Here is a 24,354-nt window from a genome sequence, read left to right as displayed (position 1 = left end):
GATTGTTTTCTTTGGAGCAGAAAAGACTGAGGGGAGACCTAAATGAAATATATAAAATTCTGAGGGATCAAAATAGATTGGAAAGGAATTTTTCATACAATTTTCGGTGCAGGAGGAAGTCATTTGCCCCATCGAGTATGCACTGGACCTTACAAAGAGCACCCTACTCAACCCACATCTCTACCCTGTCCCTGTAACCCAGTAACCCCAGCTTAACCTTTTTGGACACTAAGGGCAATTTAACATCGTCAATCCTCCTGACCCGCACTTCTTTGGACTGTGGGAGGAAACCGGAGCACCGGGGGAAACCCACGCAGACACGGGGAGAACGTGCAGACTCCGCACACAGTGACCCAAGCCGGGAATCAAACCTGGGACCCTGGAGTTGTGAAGCAACTGTGATAACCACTATGCTACCGTGCTGCCCGAAATCCTATTCCCTATGGTTGAGGGATGCCGAACAAGGGGGTAGAGATTTAGGGAAAAAGTCAGAGGTTTAAGAGGGTGCAAGGGTGGTGACAAAATCCCTCATAGCATTTAAAAGTATTTGGATAGGCATTTGAATTGATGTAACCTAAATGTCTGCAGAGCAGAATCTGGAAAATGGGATTAGGCTGCATGCCTATTTGTTGGCCATTGTAGCCATGGTGAGCTGAATGAAATACAACAGGGACAACAAACCTTTTTTTTTAATTTAAAGTGCCCAATTCTATTATTTTACAATAAAGGAACAATTCAGTCCACCTAACCTGCCCGTCTTTGGGTTGTGGGGGTGAGGCCCACGCAGACACGGGGACAATGTGCAAACTCCGCACGGACAGCGAGCCGGGGCCGAACCCGGTTCCTCGGCGCCGTGAGGCCGCAGGGCGACCACTGCGCCACCGTGCCATCCTCGGAACAACAAACTTTAATCAAAACCGTGGATCGTAACACTGACTAAGAGCAAGGTCAGCAGTCTGCACAGTTTAGCTGATGTGGTTATTTTTAAAAATTACCAGCATGCATGAGAGTACAACAGCAAATTATTTAACATGCCCAATGTGATTGGTTTAATTAGTCTCAAATTTAACCCAGAATGGTGATTAAAAGTTTCCCAGTCACTCTAATATCTGAAATCTTTGTGCAGACAGAAAAGACAAACATTTTACCTCCCACATTGAAAGGTGGATGATATTCAGGTCCTGATGAATCGAGTAGCTCTGTCAGAGGATGATGTGATGTTTGGTTTGTTTCCCCTCAGCAAATCCTCCTCTTTCTAAAGGATTTTCCAAGGGAATTTCACTCTCAGTCCAGGAGAGAAATTCACCAGACTCTCTCCCAACACTAGCTCCAGGCTAGCTGCGCATGCGCTCTGCGGCCGCGCAGGCGCCTTGCCGCACATGGCCTGCAAGTAAGATGGCGGCCGCGCAGCGCCCCCAAAATGGCGGCCGGGCAGGGGTCCCGCTGCAACGGCTGCCCAGCAAGATGGCGGCCGCGCAGGCGCCTTGCCGCACATGGCCGACGAGTGAGGTGGCGGCCGCTAAGATGGCGGCCAAACAGGGGCCTCGCTGCAACGGCGGCCGGGCAAGATGGCGAGCACTCAGCGCCCCCAAGATGGCGGACACGCAGGGGCCCCACTGCAACGGCCGCCCAGCAAGCTGGCGGTCAGGCAGCGCCCCAAGATGGCGGCCGCGCAGGCGCTTTGCCACACATGGCCTGCGACTAAGATGGCGGCCGCTCAGCGCCCCCAAGATGGCGGCCGCACAGAGGCCCCGCTGCAACGGTCGCCGAGCAAGATGGCGGCCACGCAGCGCCCCCAAAATGGTTGCCGCGCAGGCGCCCTGCTGGATATTGCCCCTGCACAGAAGACAGTCATTAACTGCGGCCGATCAGAGAGAGAAACGCCGCTCCGGCCGCCCCATTCGGTACAAAGGCTGAACTGCATCAAAAGTCCCGGAAAAGACTGGTGAACCTGAGGAATATTCCGGAATTATGGCGGATTGTGCAACCCCGAATGCAGGATCAGACGGTAGGAGCAGAAGCTGAGCCTGGAGCCAGTCCTTCAGGGTCAGAGGGACAAACAACACTTTGGTCTTTGTCATCTCTCTTCACTGACAGCAATGTCCCCGTGTGGGTTCATCCTAAAGTGTGAGAGTAATGGATCCCAGCTTCCACAGTTCAGAGCTCCTGGACACAGAACAGAAGTTTCCTTTCTAACTGTGTTCAGAGTCAGGAAGAGCAATGGTGAATATTGCAAATGTGCTGTCAGATCAGAGATTGGTGTAAAACTGGGATGTTCCTGATTGAATGTAAAGCAGCTGGTTTAAATTTCCAGGCTGAAAATGCATCAGAATCAGTTTAACATGTTTAACATACTTAGAACATACAGTGCAGATGGAGGCCATTCAGCCCATTGAGTCTGCATCGACCCACTTAAGCCCTCACTTCCTATCCCTGACACGCCTAATCATGTCAGCCGCACATGCACGGTTGCCGTCTTCCCCTCCGCTGACCCGCAAGACGTGGCGGCTTGATCTTGCGGGGCGGCGGTGGGAAAAGATTGCGTCCCTTGGAGACGCCGGACCGACGATCGGTGGGCACCGATCGCGGGCCAGTCCCCTCCTGAGCACGGCCGTGGTGCTCAATCCCTTCTCCGCCCCCCCCACCCCCCCCCCCCCCCCAAGCCACAAACGAGCCTTTGGCGCCATGTTCACGACGGCAGTGACCAGGTGTGGTTGCCGCCGGCGTGAACAGGTCAGGAACGTCAGGCCGCTCGGCCATCTGGGCCGGAGAATCGGCAGTCGCCGTGAAAAACGCCGAGCGGCGATTCTCCGAGCCGGGGGGGGGAGAATTGTGGGGGGTGCCAGGGCGGCGTGTCGTGATTCGCCCGGCCCTCCCGCAATTCTTCCACTCGGCGTGGGGAGCGGAGAATCGCGCCCACTGTGTTAGTTAGTGTCCAAGTGAGTGAATCCTTCACTGTTTATCCTCTGGGTCCCATCTCCACTATTATTCTCTGAAACCCTGTGGTTTTATAGGGTTTAACAACTGTAATATGATGAGGACAGATAATTATAATTTTTTCTTTTAATTTCGTGAGCGATGACCTGCTGCGTTTATCTACATGCAGCAGGATTAGATCCTGCACCTGCCATTTATTCTAGCGTGATGCATGGTATGACAACCAACAAAAAGGAAGGATGGTAGAAAGAGGGAAAATCGAAGGAAATAAGGGAGTGTGTCAAATTGAAGGAAAAAACATACAAAGTGGCAAAGATTAGTGGGAGACTGGAGGACTGGGAAATCTTTAGGGGGCAACAGAAAGATACTAAAAAGCTATAAAAGAAGAGTAAGATAGATTATCAGAGTAAACTTGCTCAGAATATAAAACAGATAGTAAAAGATTCTACAAATATATAAAAGAAAAAAGAGTGGCTAAGGTAAATATTGGTCCTTTAGAGGATGAGTAGGGAGATTTAATAATGGGAGATGAGGAAATGGCTGAGGAACTGAACAGGTTTTTTGGGTCGGTCTTCACAGTGGAAGACACAAATAACATGCCAGTGACTGATAGAAATGAGGCTATGACAGGTGAGGACCTTGAGAGGATTGTTATCACTAAGGAGGTAGTGATGGGCAAGCTAATGGGGCTAAAGGTAGACAAGTCTCCTGGCCCTGATGGAATGCATTCCAGAGTGCTAAAAGAGATGGCTAGGGAAATTGCAGATGCACTAGTGATAATTTATCAAAATTCACGAGACTCTGTGGTCCCGGCGGATTGGAAATTAGCAAACGTGACACCACTGTTTAAAAAAGGAGGTAGGCAGAAAGCGGGTAATTATAGGCCAGTGAGCTTAACTTCGGTAAGACCATAAGACATAGGAGTGGAAGTAAGGCCATTTGGCCCATCGAGTCCACTCCGCCATTCAATCATGGCTGATGGGCATTTCAACTCCACCTACCAGCATTCTCCCCGTAGCCCTTAATTCCTCGCGACATCAAGAATTTATCTATCTCTGCCTTGAAGCCATTTAGCGTCCCGGCCTCCACTGCACTCCGCGGCAATGAATTCCACAGGCCCACCACTCTCTGGCTGAAAAGTGGGGAAGATGCTGGAATCTATCATCAAGGAAGAAATAGTGAGGCATCTGGATGGAAATTGTCCCATTGGGCAGACGCAGCATGGGTTTATAAAGGGCAGGTCGTGCCTAACTAATTTAGCGGAATTTTTTGAGGACATTACCAGTGCGGTAGATAATGGGGAGCCAATGGATATGGTATATTTGGATTTCCAGAAAGCTTTTGACAAGGTGCCACACAAAAGGTTGCTGCATAAGATAAAAATGCATGGCATTAAGGGTAAAGTAGTAGCATAGATAGAGCATTGGTTAAATAATAGAAAGCAAAGAGTGGGGATTAATGGATGTTTCTCTGGTTGGCAATCAGTAGCTAGTGGTGTCCCTCAGGGATCAGTGTTGGGCCCACAATTGTTCACAATTTACATAGATGATTAGGAGTTGGGGACCAAGTGCAATGTGTCCAAGTTTTCAGATGACATTAAGACACATGGGCCTGGTTTAGCACAGGGCTAAATTGCTGGCTTTGAAAGCAGACCAAGGCAAGCCAGCAGCACGGTTCAATTCCTGTACCAGCCTCCCCGAACAGGCGCCGGATGTGGCGTTAGGGGCTTTTCACAGTAACTTCATTGAAGCCTACTCGTGACAATAAACGATTTTCATTTCATTTTCATTTCAAGATGAGATGTAAAGCAAAATGTGCAGAGGATACCGGAAGTCTGCAGAGGGATTTGGATAGGTTAAGTGAATGGGCTAGGGTCTGGCAGATGGAATACAATATTGACAAATGGTTATCCATTTTGGTTGGAATAACAGCAAAAGGGATTATTATTTAAATGATAAAATATTAAAACATGCCGCTGTGCAGAGAGACCTGGGTGTGCTGGTGCATGAATCACAAAAAGTTGGTTTACAGGTGCAACAGGTGATTAAGAAGACAAATGAATTTTGTCCTTCATTGCTAGAGGGATGGAGTTTAAGACAAGGGAGGTTATGCTGCAATTGTATAAGGTGTTAGTGAGACCACACCTGGAGCATTGTGTTCAGTTTTGGTCTCCTTACTTGAGAAAGGACGTACTGGCACTGGAGGGTGTGCAGAGGGGATTCACTAGGTTACCACCTCTTTGTCTGCCCAGCAGCCGGCCCCTGACAAACCGGGGAGGATGGGGGGGGGGGGGGGGGGGGGGGGGCTGAAGGGGTTGGATTACGAGGAGAGGTTGAGTAGACTGGGACTGTACTCATTGGAATTTAGAAGGATGAGGGGGGATCTTATAGAAACATATAAAATTATGAAGGGAATAGATAGGATAGATGCGGGCAGGTTGTTTCCACTGGCGGGTGAAAGCAGAACTAGGGGGCATAGCCTCAAAATAAGGGGAAGTAGATTTAGGACTGAGTTTAGGAGGAACTTCTTCACCCAAAGGGTTGTGAATCTATGGAATTCCTTGCCCAGTGAAGCAGTTGAGACTCCTTCATTGCATGTTTTTAAGGTAAAGATAGATAGTTTTTTGAAGAATAAAGGGATTAAGGGTTATGGTGTTCGGGCCGGAAAGTGGAGCTGAGTCCACAAAAGATCAGCCATGATCTAATTGAATGGCGGAGCAGGCTCGAGGGGCCAGGTGGCCGACTCCTGCTCCTAGTTCTTATATTCCTATGTTCTTAAAAGAACAAAAATGAACTGAGGGACAAAAACAAAAAAAGGGGGGGCTCCAAAAAGAAAGTAACCGGAGCACAGCCCAAAAGGAATCAGAAAGGAAACGGAAACTTAACAAAACCCATCAAATCAAAGTGCGGAAATCCGGATCTATAAGGCAGTCCAGCCCCTGCGGCACCCACTGAGCATGGAAGGGCTCGAGTGGGCCCATGGACCCCGCATGCTCCCACTCCAGGGACACCCGGCCGCAAACGAGACTACGGAAGAGTGACAGACATTCAGGTCGGACGACCCCCTTGATCGCCCGCAGCCTGGACCTATTAATGGCAGGTTTGGCCAGGCCCAGGAGCACGTTCACGAGAAGGTCCTCTGCCTCCCCCGCCTCCCTCCGCATCGGATATCCATAGATCAGGAATGTGAAGTGCAAAGAAAACATCAACAACAGCGTTGTCAAGAAACCAAAGAGGGAGTGCAACCTTGGACAGAAAACATACACGTGCTCCACGGTCTAAACCAGGCCGCAAAAGGCAGGTCTCTGGGGAGGCCGTGTAGTGGCTTAACCTACGGGTTCACGGCACTGCCTTGTGCAGCACCCTCCACCCCAGGGGGGGGTTCTGGGGCTTGGGACCAATGTGGAATTCCGTCCGAGCAGGGGTCCGCCCAGACGCGATGCCACCGCACAACTGCGTCGTCTTGAGTCCAAGTGTGCCCACAGGGCCGAGCACGACCGTTTTGAGGCCTCGGATGGCTTTGGCCGCACGCTGGACGGCCACCGCCCTCAGCGAGCTCGGAGGGCATCATCCAGCCCACTCCTCTGACACCCAGCACGTCCCCAATCCTGGTCACCCAGTATCCACAGCCCTCCGCTCCACCAACCACCGGAATGGATAGTGGCAGAGGTGCAGATTCCTGAGCAGTAGCTCCATTACGATAGCCACTACTCCTAATGGGGGAGAGCTGCGACGCGTGGCGACCATGTTCCAGACTTTGTTACGGTACTGGTACAAGATGGGCAGCGCCAACGAAGAACTCCGACCTTACTCTGGTTGGGCACGGGGTCAGTAGTTGTGACAGGGTCAGGGTTTGGATGTACCCAGTCCGACTGCAGTGCCGTCTTCCGTCTTGCCTTTTTTGTCTCTGGTCCAGTGGAGGCTCCCCCGCCCCCCCCCCCCCATCCTCCCCGGTTTGTCAGGGGCCGGCTGCTGGGCAGACAAAGAGGTGGTAGATGAGAGGGGGGCAGTGCCAGCGGTGGCCGCCCTGGAGGTGGTAGTGGTGGCCGTCAGGGTGGGGCAGTTTCAGAGAATGTGCCCCAGCCCTCTGCATGCATGGCACCGCATGCCATCCACAGACCCGAACACTTTCAAATCCTCTCCCTAGTGGGAGACCACAAAACCTCCTTCTGTGAAGTCCTCCCGGGTCAGGAGGACAAAAACCTGATGCCGGAAGGAATATACATGGCGGAGGGAGGAGGTCCCGCAGGCTGAGTGTCAGCGGCGCCACCCCGGACCTGACCTCCCCCAGTAGGTTGAGATGGGGGAGGAGGAGCTCGGTGGGGAGTCAGGGCGGGACGTTGGAAAGAACGACGTGTTCGGTGGTGGCCTCCAGCGGGTCCACTACCACGTGTGTCCCGCCCACCGTGAGCCCCCTTTCCAGGACACGGTGGACCGCCTGCTCATCCAGCAGGAAAAACACGGCCTTGCCATACATACGCGAGGTGGCTACGATGGCCGAGGGGCCGCGACCCCGGCCATCACACGAGTGCACGCCTCGATGGTCATGGTGGGGTGGGCACAGCACTTAACCCCAAGTTGCCGCGTCAATAGGTGGAAGGGAGAAGGGGAGGGCGGAGGGTTGAGAAGCTGCCGCCCCCGCATAGGTAGTTCTTGGCCGTCCTGCCTCCGGCAGAGTGAAGGATAGAACATAGAACATTCCAGCGCAGTACGGGCCCTTCGGCCCTTGATGTTGCGCCGACTGTGAAACCATCTGAAGCCTATCTGACCTACACTATTCCATTTTCATCCATATGTCTATCCAGTGACCACTTAAATGCCCTTAAAGTTGGCGAGTCTACTACTGTTGCAGGCAGGGCGTTCCACACCCCTACTACTCTCTGAGTAAAGAAACTGCCTCTGACATCTGTCCTATATCTACCACCCCTCAATTTAAAGCTATGTCCCCTTGTGTTGGTCATCACCATCCGAGGAAAAAGACTCTCACTGTCCACCCTATCTAACCCTCTGACTATCTTATATGTCTCTATTAAGTCACCTCTCAGCCTTCTCCTCTCTAACGAAAACAACCTCAAGTCCCTGAGCCTTTCCTCGTAAGACCTTCCCTCCATACCAGGCAACATCCTAGTAAATCTCCTCTGAACCCTTTCCAAAGCTTCCACATCCTTCCTATAATGTGGTGACCAGAACTGCACGCAGTACTCCAGGAGCGGCCGCACCAGAGTTATGTACAGCTGCAGCATGACCTTGTGGCTCCGAAACTCAATCCCCCTACTGATAAAGGCTAGCACACCATATGCCTTCTTAACAGCCCTATTAACCTGGGTGGCAACTTTCAGGGAATTATGTACCTGGATGCCGAGATCTCTCTGTTCATCTACACTACCAAGAATCTTGCCATTAGCCCAGTACTCTGCATTCCTGTTACTCCTTCCAAAGTGAACCACCTCACACTTCTCCGCATTAAACTCTATCTGCCACGTCTCAGCCCAGCTCTGCAGCTTATCTATGTCCCTCAGTATCCTATAACATCCTTCAGCACTATCCACAACTCCACCGACCTTTGTGTCATCTGCAAATTTACATACCCATCTCTCTACACCCTCTTCCAGGTCATTTATAAAAATGACAAACAGCAGTGGCCCCAAAACAGATCCTTGCGGTACATCACTAGAACTGAACTCCAGGATGAACATTTGCCATCAACCACCACCCTCTGTCTTCTTTCAGCTAGCCAATTACTGATCCAAACCGCTAAATCACCTTCAATCCCATACTTCCTTATTTTCTGCAATAGCCTCCCGTGGGGAACCTTATCAAAAGCCTTACTGAAATCCATATACACCACATCAACAGCTTTACCCTCATCCACCTGTTTGGTCACCTTCTCAAAAAACTCAATAAGGTTTTTGAGGCATGATCTACCCTTCACAAAACCGTGTTGACTATCGCTAATCAACTTGTTCTTTTCAAGATGATTATAAACCCTATCTCTTATAACCTTTTCCAACATTTTACCCACAACCGAAGTAAGGCTCACAGGTCTATAATTACCAGGGTTGTTTCTACTCCCCTTCTTGAACAAGGGGACAACATTTGCTATCCTCCAGTCTTCCGGCACTATTCCTGTCGACAAAGACGACATAAAGATCAAGGACAAAGGCTCTGCAATCTCCTCCCTGGCTTCCCAGAGAATCCTAGGATAAATCCCATCTGGCCCAGGGGACTTATCTATTTTTACACTTTCCAAAATTGCTAACACCTCCTCCTTGTGAACCTCAATCCCATCTAGCCTGGTCGACTGAACCTGAGTGTTCTCCTCGACAACATTGTCTTTCTCCAGTGTAAACACTGACGAAAAATATCCATTTAATGCTTCCCCTATCTCCTCTGATTCCACACACAACTTTCCACTACTATCCTTGATTGGCCCTAATCTTACTCTAGTCATTCTTTTGTTCCTGATATACCTATAGAAAGCCTTAGGGTTTTCCTTGATCCTATCCGCCAACGACTTTTCGTGTCCTCTCCTCACTCTTCTTAACTCTCCCTTTAGGTCCTTCCTGACTAACTTGTAACTCTCAAGTGCCCTAACTGAGCCTTCATGTCTCATCCTAACATAAGCCTTCTTCTTCCTCTTGACAAGTGCTTCAACTTCCTTAGTAAACCACGGCTCCCTTGCGCGACAACTTCCTCCCTGCCTGACAGGTACATACTTATCAAGGATACGCAGTAGCTGTTCCTTGAAAAAGCTCCACATTTCGATTGTACCCATCCCCTGTAGTTTCCTTCCCCATCCTATACATCCTAAATCTTGCCGAATAGCATCATAATTGCCTTTCCCCCAGCTATAATTCTTGCCTTGCGGTATATACCTATCCCTGCCCATTGCTAAAGTAAACATAACCGAGTTGTGATCACTATCACCAGAGTGCTCACCTACATCTAAATCTAACACCTGGCCGGGTTCATTACCCAGTACCAAATCCAATATGGCATCGCCACTTGTTGGCCTGTCTACATACTGTGTCAGAAAACCCTCCTGCACACACTGCACAAAAACTGACCCATCTATAGTACTCGAACATCTATAGCGCCCCAAGGATGCCCCTGGGGTCCTGGCCATGTCCACACCTGGGACGACCCGGCCGTGTATCCGGTAGTAGGGAAAGGGGGGTGGGGGAAAGGGAGGGGGTGGACGTGGCACCGCAACAGCTGGTGCCACAAGGGAAGGTGCTGCAGGGCAACAGCAGGTGGTGACTGTGAGCGGGTCAGCATTCTTCAGCCCTGGAGGGGCCCAAAGCAATGACCCAGGCTGCCCCACAGGCGGTGAAAAGGTGGGCGGACGGCACTCTTCAGCCCTGTGGGAGCCAAAACAGAATCCTTTGTCTTCACAGCAGTCCCAGGTGGTCCCACGCCCACTTCAGCACTTCGCTTTACCGCAAGCCCACGGCTAACCTCACGATGCTCCACTTCTCCATCTTCCACCTTAAACACATTAAAGACGCCGTCCCCTATGGTCAAGCCCTCTGTATACACAGGATCTGCTCAGACGAGGAGGAGCGTAACAGACATCTACAGACGCTGAAAGATGCTCTCGTACGAACGGGATATGGCGCTCGACTGATCGATCAACAGTTCCAACGGGCCACAGCAAAAAACCGCACCAACCTCCTCAGAAGACAAACACGGGACGCAACCGACAGAGTACCCTTCGTCGTCCAGGACTTTCCCGGAGCGGAGAAACTACGACATCTTCTTCGCAGCCTTCAACACATCATCGATGAAGACGAACATCCTGCCAAGGTCATCCCCACACCCCCACTACTTGCCTTCAAACAACCGCGCAACCTCAAACAAACCATTGTTTGAAGCAAACTACCCAGCCTTCAGAACAGAGACCACGATACCACACAACCCTGCCATGGCAATCTCTGCACGACGTGCCAGATCATCGACGTGGGTACCACCATTACACGTGAGAACACCACCCACCAGGTACGCGGCGCATCCTCGTGCAACTCGACCAATGTAGTCTACCTCATACGCTGCAGGAAAGGATGCCCCGAGGGGTGGTACATTGGTGAGACCATGCAGACACTGCGACAATGAATGAACGGGCATCGCGCGACAATCACCAGGCAGGAATGTTCCCTTCCAGTCGGGGAACACTTCAGCAGTCAAGGGCATTCAGCCTCTGATCTCCGGGTAAGCGTTCTCCAAGGCGGCCTTCAGGACGCGCGACAACGCAGAATCGCCGAGCAGAAACTTATAACCACCCTCAACCAGGACCTGGGGTTCATGTCACATTACATTCATCTCCCACCACCTGGCCTGGGCTTGTAAATCCTACCAACTGTCCTGGCTTGAGACAATTCACACCTCTTTAACCTGGGCTTACCCCTATCTCTGGATCTGTGACGATTTAATTACCTGCAAATGCTCGTATTCCAAGCATTGTCTTGCATTTTTGAATTTGTCTATATATATATGTTTCTGGAACATATATATCTCTTCATTCAACAGCTGGGGCTGTTTAGCATAGGGCTAAATAACTGGCTTTGAAAGCAGACCAAGGCAGGCCAGCAGCACGGTTCGATTCCCGTACCAGCCTCCCCGAACAGGCGGCGGAATGTGGCGACTAGGGGCTTTTCACAGTAACTTCATTTTAAGCCTACTTGTGACAATAAGCGATTTTTCATTTCATTTCATTCATTCATTTCTTCATTCGCCTGAGGAAGGAGCTGCGCTCCAAAAGCTAGTGTTTCAAACAAACCTGTTGGACTTTAACCTGGTGTTGTAAGACTTCTTATTGTGCTCACCCCAGTCCAACGTCGGCATCTCCACATCATGCCCACCTCAGGCAGAGGGGTGGGAGGACAGAGGGCAGCTGGACTGGGGTTTGGAGAGGGGGAGGGGCAGAGACGGGGACAATCAGCGAGTCAGCCTGAGCCAATGGCCGCTTTCACCATCTGTAACCGTCACAATGCCCGGGTGATTGACGGCAGCTCCTGACCAATAGGAAGAGGAGGGGCAGGACTGGAGGACCGACCGGGAGCAGCTGACCCTCCAACCAATCGGAGTGAATGAAGGGCGGGGCCCGTTGTGATTGAGGCATGCGCAGTGTGGGTAATGGCTGTATTGAAGAGCGGCTTCTTCAGATCCAAAATTGGTATGAGGCAAGTAACAATATGGAGGGAGCGAGAGATCGCGGGAGTGGGCGGAAATGTTGTGTTAAGCTGTTATAAGCTGCAAACCTCGGAAAAGAGCTTCCGGGACCCAGTTTGTGCCGAGTGGAGCTGCAGCTCCTCGTGTTCGGCTCGGGTTAACGCCGCCATCTTTATTGGATGTGCATCAGGGCAGAGATGCAAAGCAAAGGAAGCAAATCCTGCTCTCCGCATTTCACTGTCTTATTAGACATTCTGCCCGGTGTGTCCAAAGCTCTGCGGCTCTGTTCGGCCACATGAAGATACAGGGCAGAAACTCACAACCTTGGGCAGCACCCTCAAATCGAGGGACTGCTGACGACAAGAGGGTCAGTGTGCAGCGGGGGTGTGAGCGGTCATCCTGGACCCGGGAGCAGGAGGGGAGAATGCTATGAATGTCTAACCTGGACTGACAGTGATTAATTTTGGAAACTCCTTTTACAGAGGATTAGAAGCAGAGGATTTACACACAGCAAATTTAAACCGGGAGAAATATTTATCTTTCCTGATTTTCATTTCTGGACTGACAGTGATGCCTTTGTAAACTTCTTTCACAGGGACTTAGAAAGGGATTCGCAGACAGGAAATTCACAACCAATCCTCACATCAAATTCTGACAGCACCGTTCGAGTTACCAGGACCTGGAGATTCTCGACCTTTGTGTGTAAGCATTGAGTTCAGATCATTATCACTCACTGTGTAAAATGTCTACCTCCTATCTCCCCTGTAGATCTTGTTCACAATCTTAAATCTGTGTCCCGTAATCCTTTTACAATCTACTGATGGGAACAGTTGTTGTTTCTGGTGCCTGGGTCGATGCCGGGTGGTCCGTTTGGTTTCATTCCTTTTTCGTGTTTTTGTAGAGGTTGAATCAGCTTGGACCAGTCCATTTAGGATCCAGAACACAATTGAAGTCTCCTCCCAGAATCAATTGATTTGTATCCAGATCTGGGATGGATCCTAACAATTGTTTTACAAATGCCACATAATAATAATCTTTATCATTGTCACTTTCTTTATTATTAACACTGCAATGAAGTTACTGCGAAAATCACCCGAGCCGCCACACTACGGCGCCTGTTCGGGTTTGCTGAGGGAGAATTCAGAATGTCCAATTCACTTAACAGCCCATCTTTCGGGACTTGTGGGAGGAAACCGGAGCACCCGGAGGAAACCCACACAGACACGGGGAGAACGTGCAGACTCCACACAGACAGTGACCCGAGCCGGGAATCTAACCCGGGACCCTGGCGCTGGGCTATCGTGCCGCCCATCGTCCCAGTTAGGGGCATAAACATTCACCAGCACCACCAGTGTACCTGTCAATGACCCACTGACCACCACGTATCTCCCATTAGTGCCCGCAACGATCCTCGTGACCGAAAGAGGGATCTCTTTATTCATTAGAATTGCAGCACCTCGAGCCCTTCGTCAAAGCCCGAGTGAAACACTTGGCTCATCCCTCCGCAGTCTGGTCTGATCTCTATTTTTTTTTCTATAAATTTAGGGTACCCAATTATATATTTTTCCAATTTAGGGGCAATTTCACGTGGCCAATCCACCTAATCGGCACATTTTTGGGTTGTGGGGGCGAAGCCTATGCAGACACTGGGAGAATGTGCAATATCCACACGGACAGTGACGCTGGGCCAGGATCGAACCTGGGATCTCTGTGCCATGAGGTAGCAGTGCTAACCACTGCGCCATGCCACCCTGGTCTGATCTCTAACCCACAAGTGAGTCTTCTGCAAGAACATCACACTAGCATTTAGATTCTTTCGGTGAGCAAAAGCTATCAACCTATTCACTGGTCCACCCAATCCTCAACATTCCAGGTGACCAGCCAAATCCGGGGTCTCCCACCCCCCCTTTCCCATCATGGACTCAGCCATTTTCACCGTGAGGGACGATGGAGTAAATCTTCAAAAAGTACAGGCCGAGGGTCCACCCAAGATGGCCGCCACACACACACACACACACCCTGAGAGGGCAGCACGGTGGCATTGTGGATAGCACAATTGCTTCACAGCTCCAGGGTCCCAGGTTCGATTCCGGCTTGGGTCACTGTCTCTGTGGAGTCTGCACATCCTCCCCATGTGTGCGTGGGTTTCCTCCGGGTGCTCCGGTTTCCTCCCACAGTCCAAAGATGTGCAGGTTAGGTGGATTGGCCATGATAAATTGCCCTTAGTGTCACAAATTGCCCTTAGTGTTGGGTGGGGTTACTGGGTTATGGGGTTGGGTGGAGGTGTTGACCTTGGGTACGGTGCTCTTTCCAAGAGCCGGTGCAGACTCAATGGGCCGAATGGCCTCCTTCTGCACTGTAAATTCTATGAAAAAACTGTTCTATAGTCATCACCAGCAAGCTAACACCACTCTCCCACTCCCTCCCCCATTTCCTGCTAACGTCCCACCCAGACACACAAATTGAAACAACCCCCTCCCCCAGGCTCCAACCCAGACAAAACCAGCCAAAACTGGTTCAACTGCTGCAGCCCTATCTCGCACCCATTGACCAATTTTTTTCAGACTGTGTAACTGGTTAAAGCTCTTTCCGCAGTCAGTTCACTGGAACACTCTGACCCGACTCGAGTGAATGTTTTTTTCAGTCACACGGATCTTGTAAATCTTTTCCTACGGACAGAACAGACAAACATTTCTTCTTCCACATTCACAGGCCAATGATATTCAGGTCCTGATGAATGGAGTGACTCTGTTAAATCTTGTTGTTAAGTTTTATTTGAGTTTCCATCTGTAAATCCTCCCCTTGTAATATCCTGTAAAAGGAGTCACTCAGTGGTTAGCCGAGGTCCCAGGTTCGATCCCGGCCCCGGGTCACTGTCTGTGTGGAGTTTGCACATTCTCCCCGTGTCTGCGTGGGTCTCACCCCCCCCCCCCCCCCCCCCCCCCCCCCCCCCACCTGCCAGGGTTTCCTTCCTTGCCAGAGATCAGAGTCCTCATTGATGATTTGAGCCCAACCTGGAATCAGGCTAAATTGGCCCTTAATTGGGAAAATAAAATCATTAAGGTTCGCAGCTCCACAAAGTGTTTCCAACTCCTCCCACCCATCTCCTTAACAGGTTGCTGCATTTACTTGTCTGACGAAAAGAATGGTCTCTGGTGGCACCGTGGTTAGCACTGCTGCCTCACAACACCGAGGGCCCAGGTTTAATCCTGGGTCACTGTCTATGTGGAGTTAGCACATTTTCCCATGCCTGCGTGGGTCTCACCTCCACAATCCAAAGATGTGCAGGGTAGGTGCAGGGTAAATTGCATATTAATTGAGAAAAAATAATTGGTTGCTCTAAATTTATTTCAAAAAAGAATTGTCTCTTTCCTAATGTTCACAATTGAAGATGTGGATTCCCCAGGAGATGGCTGACATTTCGGGGGACATTAAATTAATAATGGACAGAGATACGTCTCGTGTTACATGGTACAGATTCAATATATTATTTACGGTTCTGTAATAAAGTAAATGTGTTATTATTTCTTCTCTTGTAATATAAAACTAGCTACGTTATAGATTTCCAGTCATCTTTCCCTCAGAGGGTTGTTAGTCTTTGGATTTCTCTTCCTCAGGGACCAGTTGTATCCGGGGGGTCATTGAATATATTGAAACACGAGTTCAACAGATATGCTACTGACAATGGAGTTTAGGGTTATGGGGAACAGGTCGGAAAATAGAGAGAAAGCGGAGATGAGGAGGGATCTCTTCACTCGAGGATGTAGTGAAGCTTTGGAATTCTCTACCCCAGAGGAATGTGGAGCCTCAGTCATCAGGTATGTTCAAGACAAATATTGACAGGTTTCTAGATATTGAAGATATCGAGGGATCTGGGGACCGTGTGGGAAAATGGTGCTGAGGTAGATCGACCAAGGACCTCGTTGAATGGTTGAGCAGACCCAGTGGGCCGAATGGCGTACTCTTGCTCCGATTATAATCTCTGTGCCCTGGTCAGGAAGCAGTGAGCTGAGCTTGGATCTGTCAATCAACATGAATCAGCCCTTCAGGAAAATTGGGAGGGTGAATATTAGATACAGCAGAGTGAGAATGGAGGGAGATTGTGTGGGATGGAGATTTACAGCTTTTGGAGAACGAGAGAGGAAATAATGTTCCAGAGGAACTAGAATTGTCTGTTCTGAATTTCCATCCTGTACTAACAATGATGCCTTTTGTAAATTGTTTTTAAAGGATATTGGAAGAGGAGAAATTATAGACAGAAATCTCAAACATCACGTCTCGATGTGACAAACTCACTCGATTCCTTCTGACCTGAATATCATCGGGCTCTGAATATCATCGGCGAGAAGGAGAAATGTTTGTCCAAGCTGTCGGCTTCCAAAAGATTTTAAATGTGAGTGTGACTGGATAAGCACCGAGACCCACACAACACACACCCGAGTGAGATAGTTCCAGTAAACTGACTGTGCAAAGAGCTTTAACCAAAAACATCACACCATTCACAGTGAGGACAGACAGTCGACATGTTCTGTGTGTAGACGAGGCTTCCACTAATTGTCCAATCTGGAGAGACACGAGGAGACCCAAAACATGGAGAAACCGTGGAAATGTGGGGACTGTGGGAAGGGATACAGAGTCCCATCAAAGCTGGAGGTTCATCGACGCAGTCACACTGGGGAGAGACCATTCACCTGCTCTCAGTGTGGGAAGGGATTCACTCAGTTATCCAGCCTGCAGTCACACCAGCGAGTTCACACTGGGGAGAAGCCATTCGCCTGCTCTCAGTGTGGGCAGGGATTCGCTCAGTTATCCAGCCTGCAGTCACACCAGCAAGTTCACACTGGGGAGAAGCCATACACCTGCTCTCAATGTGGGAAAGGATTCCGTGATTTATTCACCCTGCGGAGACATCAACGAGTTCACACTGGGGAGAGACCATTCACCTGCTCTCAATGTGGGAAAGGATTCAGTTATTCATCCACTCTGCAGACACACCAGCGAGTTCACACTGGGGAGAGGCCGTTCATCTGCTCTCAGTGTGGAAATGGATTCACTCAGTTATCCAGTCTGCAGTCACACCAACGAGTTCACACTGGGGAGAAGCCATTCACCTGCTCTCAGTGTGGGCAGAGATTCCGTGCTTTATTCACCCTGCGGAGACATCAACGAGTTCACACTGGGGAGAGACCATTCACCTGCTCTCAATGTGGGAAAGGATTCAGTCATTCATCCACTCTGCAGACACACCAGCGAGTTCACACTGGGGAGAGGCCGTTCACCTGCTCTCAGTGTGGGCAGAGATTCACCCAGTTATCTCACCTGCAATCACACCAGCGAGTTCACACTGGGGAGAAGCCGTTCTCCTGCTCTCAGTGTGGGCAGAGATTCCGTGCTTTATTCACCCTGCAGACACACCAGCGAGTTCACACTGGGGAGAAGCCGTTCACCTGCTCTCAGTGTGGGAAGGGATTCCGTGCTTTATTCACCCTGCGGAAACACCAGCGAGTTCACACTGGGGAGAGGCCATTCACCTGCTCTCAATGTGGGAAAGGATTCAGTGATTCATCCACCCTGCAGAGACACCAACGAGTTCACACTGGGGAGAGGTCATTCATCTGCTCTCAATGTGGGAAGGGATTCAGTGATTTTTCCATTCTGGAGAGACACCAGCGAATTCACACTGGGGAGAGACCATTCACCTGTTCTCAGTGTGGGAAGGGATTTATTGATTCATCCACACTGCGGAAACATGAGCGAGTTCACACTGGGGAGAAGCCATTCACCTGCTCTTAGTGTGAGAAGGTATTACAGAAAAACATAGAAAATAGGAGCAGAAAGAGACAATGTGGCCCTTTGTGCCTGCTCTGCCATTCATTATGATCATGGCTTATCATCCAACTCAATAGCTTAATCCCGCTTTCCCCTCCATATCCTTTGATCCCCTTCGCCCTAAGTGCTGTATCTAACTGCTTCTTGAAAACATACAATGTATTGGCCTCAACTATTTCCCGTGGTAACAAATTCCACAGGCTCACCACTCTCTGATTGAAGAAATTTCTCCTTATTTCTCTCCTAAATGGTCTACCCCGTATACTCAGACTGCGACCTCTGGTTCTGTACACTCCCACCATCTGGAAAATCTTTCCTGTGTCTACCCTGTCAAATCCTGTTAGAATGTTTTACGTTTCTATGAGATCCCCTCTTCATTCTTCTCAATTCCAGCGAGTACAATCCTAACTGATTCAATCTATTGTACGTCAGTGACTGGTGTACGAGGTTACCTAGCTCTTGTTGCTCATTCAAACTCTCCTATTTTATGGCCATTCAGCTAATAGTCTGACTTCTTGTTTTTGCTACCAAAATGGATAATCTTGCATTTCTCCAAATTATACTGCATCTGCCATTCATTTGCCCACTCGCTCAACTTGTTCAAGTCACACTGAAGGATCTCTGCATCCTCCTCACGGCTCACCCTCCCACGCAACTTGGTGTCATCTGCAAATTTGGCGATGTTGCATTTTGTTCCCTCATCTAAATCATTAATATATATCGGGCGGTGCAGTGGTTAGCACTGCTGTATCATGGCGCTGAGGACCAGTGTTCAATCCTGGCCTTGGGTGAATCTCTGTGTAGAGACAGGTTCTCCCTATGTCTGCCTGGGTCTCACCCTCATGACCAAAGATGTGCAGGGTAGGTGAATTGGCCACGCTCAATTGGAAAAAAAGAATTGGGTACTTTAAACCCCTTTATAAATGGTGGAGTTACATTAGCCACCCTCCAAACTGCAGGAACTGTTCCAGAGTCTATAGAATCATGGAAGATGACCACCAATGCATCCACTATTTCCAGAGCCACTTCCTTAAAGTACTTTGGGATACAGATTATCAGACCCTAGGGATTTATCAGCCTTCAATCCCATCAATTTCCCCAACATAATTTCTCTACTAATATCGATCTCCTCCAGTTCCTCCCTCTCACTAAATCCTGTGTTCCCCAACATTTCTGGTATCTGATTTGTGCCCTCATTTGTGATGACAGAAATTTTGTTCATTCTGTTAGTCAATGGGGATGGTCAGAGGGTTTCTTTCTGCTGGACTGGCTGGTCTCACGGCTTCGTCTCCAGTGGGCTGATTCTCTCTGAGCCTTCTTCCGAATATCTGGTTGCACATTTCACAAGGAGTGAAAGGGGGTTTGGAGGTTAGAAGATGTTTCATTACAATTTCTGTTTGGAAACACCCAAAATCATGCCACATTGCCATGAAGATGGGTTATTGTGGTTACATTGTTCTTTTGTTTAATTTATCTTGGTGCTTCTCACAGAAGAAAACTATCAGGGTATGAGGGGCAAGTTGTCTGAGGTGCATTGGGAAACTACATTAAATAGTATGGTGGGAGACAGGAAATCGCTAACATTTAAGGAATTATTACAGATTTACACTGGGATCGGTTAGCCCAGTTGGCTGGATGGCTGGTTCGTGCTGAGTGACACCAACAGCACAGGTTAAATTCCCATACCGGCTGAGGTTAGCCATGTTCTGTGTCAGTATTAATGCTCTACATGATCCTCCACCCACCCCTCTCCATATCCCCTATCAGCATCTCCTTCTGTTCTTTTCTCCCTCATGTATGTATCTAGCTTTATGTTCAATGTATTCATGCTGTTCACCTCAACCACTCACTGGTAGTGAGTCCCACATTCTCACCACTCGCTGGGTAAAGAGGTTTCTATTAAAATTCCCGTTGGATTACTGAATCCCTTCATAATCTTAAAGACTTTCATCAGGTCACCCATCAGTCTTCACTTTTCCAGAGAAAAGCAGCCCCAGCCTTTCCTGAATGTTAAATGCTCTCAGTTCTGTATATTATGAATCTTTGTTGCACCTTATCCTGTGTCTCTATTTCCTTTTACTAAATGGAGATCACCAATGTTGACAGAGCTCCCAGTGTAGTCTAACCCTGGTTCTAAACAAGTTGAACATTTCTTCCCTGCTTTTCAATTCTATCCCTCTAAAAGGGAACCCTATATATGGGTCCCACACTTTAGGAAAGATGTGAAGTTCATGGGAGATGGTGTCGAGAACATTTGCAAGAATGACACCAGAGATGGGAGTCGCAGGCTGTGCCGACATTTATTGTCCCCCTTGAGGAGGGAATGGCACCAGAGATGAGGGACTCCTGTTGGTTGAAATGACTGGAGCAGCTGAATTTCTCTCCTGAGATCACAGCATGTAGAAGTGGGGAATGGGGACAATAAGCCCTTTGAGACCATGTTGGCTCTCTGTGGAGGAAGCCAGTCTGTCCATTGCCCTGTTCTATCCCCGAATTCCTGTAGGTTTATTTCTTTCAGTGCCCAACAATTTCCGATTGACGTCCTTCCGTCATCTCTGCATCTCCTACCCTCGTAGGCAGCGGGTTCCAGGTCGTTAGCACTCACTTTAAATGTACACAAGGCTCCTGGAGCACAGAGGAGTCTATTTGGCCCATTTTCCCCGTGCCAGCACGGAGGAAATGTTCAACTATTTTGTTTTCTTTTTCAGAATGTACCAAATTCCCTTTTGGAAGTTACAGTCCAATGAGATTCCAGCACCATTTATAGACAGTGCATTGCAAATCACAACAACTCGCTGTGTTTTACAACTGTGCATATGGTGTGTCTGGAGTTTCACAGAGTATTCAAAATGGTGTCAATGACGTGGTTATTACACCAAATTAAGATTCAATCTGTATCTATGATTCTGGTGAGGACACCGAGTGTAATATATCCTAGTTTGCAGACAATTAGAACAAATGTACATTTCTATAAAACCTTTCCCGACCACTGAACCTGCTAAAGTGTTTTAAAGCCAATGGAGTACTTTTGAAACATATTCACTGTTGTAATTTAGGAAGCTGTAAGTATGCATGTGTAATCATATTTAGTTTTTAAATTGCTATTTTCATCATGTATTCACTGTCGTTAGTAACAAGGTCAAGGAAGCCCTTTTATACCTCGAACATGTGGCTTCCTGCAGCCATTTCACCTTCTGTACCTTTTCTATATTAACTATGTATTGATTTCATAGCAAAAACAATCATTAAATTAATGATTATTCAGTGGTGAACGTTGATTATCATTAGCGAATTGGTGTATTAGGTAATTATATTGTAAAGACTAGATCCTTATTTTAACCAAAATGTTTCCAGAAACTGCAGAGCTATCAGAATTGAAATATAAATTACTTTATAATTTTGAGAAGTTACTAGACGTGGTGATAAGCCTGTATATAATTTTACATGTACTCAGCAGTGTGACCTCCCACCAGGTAGCGTCAGAAATCAATCGGGCTACCAGCAGAAGGTTGTAAGGTGGACATAGGCCAGTCGCACATCAGGGTAGTTCCAAGAGAGTAATGTTACTTTGTGATTACTTGATCTGCAATACATTATCACGTGTATATTAATAAATATTGCTCTGGCTAAGTCACAAGTAGTTCTGTAGAATCATTGCAAGACAAGATTACAGAACACAATGCGAGACATCATATTCTGCCAAGACTGTGTGGGCTAGGCAGTGGTATAATGGTATTGTTACTGGACTAGTAATCCAGAGACCCAGGTTAATGCTCTGGGGATCTGGGATCGAATCTGCCTTTGACAGATGGGGAAATTGAATAAAAGTCTTGAATTAAAAGTCTAATGATAACACTGTTGATTGTTGTAAAAACCCATCTGGTTCATTAATGTCCTTTAGGAAATCTGCTCTCCTTACGTGGCCTGGCCTACATGTGACTCCAGATCCACAGCAATGTTGTGGTTGACTTCAATGTGCCCCTGAAATAGCCTCACAAGACACGCAGTTCAAGGGCAATTGGAATGAGCAGTAAATGCTGGTCCAGCCAGTGACGCCCACCTCCCATGAATGAATACTTTTTAAGACGGCTCATTGTTCAATCTGAAGACGAGTAAGAAACTGTCTCTTTGATTGGATTTGATTTATTGTCACGTGTACCGAGGTACAATGAAAAGTATTGTTCTGCGTACAGTCCAGACAGATCGTTCCATACATGAAAAAACAAAGTGCGGATCTTGGCAGTTTGCTCAGTTCACAAAAGAATTTAATGGCTTTGTAGACGTAGATTAATATTTTAATCACCATCCGAAACATATCTAATGGTAATGTGTGCTCATCTCGACAGACACAAACGATACTGTAACTGAATTAGAGGAAATGACAGAGATTTAACTGAACCACATTTTTGAAAGATTCGGCCATAATGATGGAGAAACAGGAAAAGCCACTCGGAGATGAGGAAATCCAGGCTCAGTGCGGATTTGCTGTCACCCCTCCTTTCTTATACATGAACGGTATTTAGGCTGCAGAATGTTTCACACCAAAACACAGAGGGGTCAAATATAAGCAACACAATTCTCAATTCACTTCCATTTAACTATATTTGACTTTGTTTAAAAGCTATCTATAGTCAATCTCAACAAAGCACCATGGGATTTGTATTACCCAGTGAAATGCTTTCTTTTCTTGGTCAGTCATGTTTGCAATTCAATGGTGTATATTTCAGAGTTATTCAATTCAAAATGAAGTCAAATATAATAAAATAAAAATAAATAAAGTTTATTGTCACAAGTCAGCAAAGCTCCTAGACGCCATATTCTGGCGCCTGTTAGGGATTGTCAGCTGGTACGGGAATTGAACATGTGCTGCTGGCCTTGTTCTGTGTCACAAACCAGCTGTCTAGCCCACTGCGCTAACCAGCATAAGTACATATACTGATAAGCATTGAATAATGAAACAAATATTGAGTAAAATTGGTGGAAATTTTCTGCAGGAAGAAAAGAATGATGCATTAATGATTGAACAGCAAACATTGTCACAGTGGATATTTCCTCCTTCAATATGAGCTTATCGCCTTATAAAGTGAGACATCTGTTTTAAAGAAACAGCTGTCTTATTGTAATAAGTGACATTTTCATGTGGCAATGAGCAGAAAAAGATTTTCCTATTTTGATATGGTTTGGATATTGGCAGTTAGTTCATCCACAACAGAATTTAATGGGTTTACAGATGGAGATGACCATATTTAATCACCAGCACAAACACCAGATCGCAAGAAACTGCAGAGTGTGGTGAACTCAGCCCAACGCATCACACAAGCTTGCCACCCCCACATTGATTCTGTCAACACCTCCCACTGCCTTAGGAAGGCAGACAATATTGTCAGAGATCACTCACACCTTGGCTTTGCCCTCTTCCAGACCCTTCCATTAGGCAGAAGTCTGAAGACCCGCACATCCAGACATAGGAACAGCTTCTTCCCCACAGCTACCAGACTCCTCAACAACTCACCCTCGGACTGATTTGTTCCCTGTAAGAACACTATTGGTGACGCCCTATGCTGCTCTTGTTTGGCCCTTGTTCCGCACTGTAACCAATCACTATTTGTTGATGTACCATTTGTCAATGTACTCTGTTGATTATTCTTTTGTCTACTATGCATGTACTGTGTACGTTCCCTTGGCCGCAGAAAAATATGTTTCACTGTACTAAGGCACATGTGACAATAAATATCAATCAATCAAAGTTTCAGATAAAAGCAACTTACGGCGGATGCTTCAATCTGAAACAAAAACAGAAAATACTGGACAATCTCAGCAGCTCTGACAGCCTCTGTGGAGAGAGATGCAGCTGACGTTTTGAGTCTGGATTCTCTTTGTCAAAGCTGGAGAACTGGATAGAGGGGCAGATTTATAATACTGTGGGTGTGCTGGAGGCGTGAAGCATTGAGGCTGGATCGAGGGCCAGCGATAGGTGGAGAATGACAAAAAATACTTGAACAGAAAGAAAAAGTGAATGTAAATGGAGATAATCAAGGCGAAGAAAGGTGCTGATGGCACGTTAAGAGATTAGAATGTGTTAATGGCTGAACAAAAGTAAGCAGTGTGTCAGAGGACAATTAGGAACAGAGCAGAATGCCTAAGTGGGTTGGGGGGAGGGTGTCAGTGATGAGGGTAAAACAGATTAATGGAAGAAATGACAATAAATTGATAGAAATGAACATGTGGTGAAGGTGGAGGATAGAGTTCACAATCTGAAGTTGTTCAACTCAAAGTTAAGTCCAAAGGCTGTATTATGCTTAATCGGAGGATGAGGTGCTGTTCTTTTGCTTTGTGCTGGGATTCAGGGGAACATTGCAGCAGGCCAAGGTCGGACATGAGAGCAGGACGAAGAGTTGAAACAGCAAGCAACAGGAGGGTC

At 48.0% G+C, this 24,354-nt stretch overlaps 1 protein-coding gene across 4 annotated transcripts; it reads left to right on the top strand.

The window, feature by feature from the left end:
* The first annotated feature begins 1,603 nt into the window (after positions 1-1,603).
* LOC119952037 (zinc finger protein 135-like) lies at positions 1,604-17,897 on the top strand. Of its 4 annotated transcripts, none has more exons than XM_038775522.1 (3): positions 1,604-2,008; positions 12,700-12,806; positions 16,335-17,897. In XM_038775522.1, the coding sequence occupies exon 3, from the start codon at positions 16,695-16,697 to the stop codon at positions 17,895-17,897; it is 1,203 nt and encodes a 400-aa protein (XP_038631450.1). In that variant the 5' UTR covers positions 1,604-2,008; positions 12,700-12,806; positions 16,335-16,694. The 4 variants fall into 4 exon arrangements, with proteins under 4 accessions (XP_038631450.1, XP_038631451.1, XP_038631452.1 ...); XM_038775523.1 differs by lacking the exon at positions 12,700-12,806 and adding an exon at positions 2,098-2,223; XM_038775524.1 differs by lacking the exon at positions 12,700-12,806.
* The last annotated feature ends 6,457 nt before the right edge of the window (positions 17,898-24,354 follow it).

This window comes from Scyliorhinus canicula, chromosome 17 (genome assembly GCF_902713615.1).
Source record: "Scyliorhinus canicula chromosome 17, sScyCan1.1, whole genome shotgun sequence".
Lineage (NCBI taxonomy): Eukaryota > Metazoa > Chordata > Chondrichthyes > Carcharhiniformes > Scyliorhinidae > Scyliorhinus > Scyliorhinus canicula.
The sequence above is the reverse complement of the archived record's forward strand: the minus strand, read 5'-3'. Positions and strand labels throughout refer to the sequence as shown.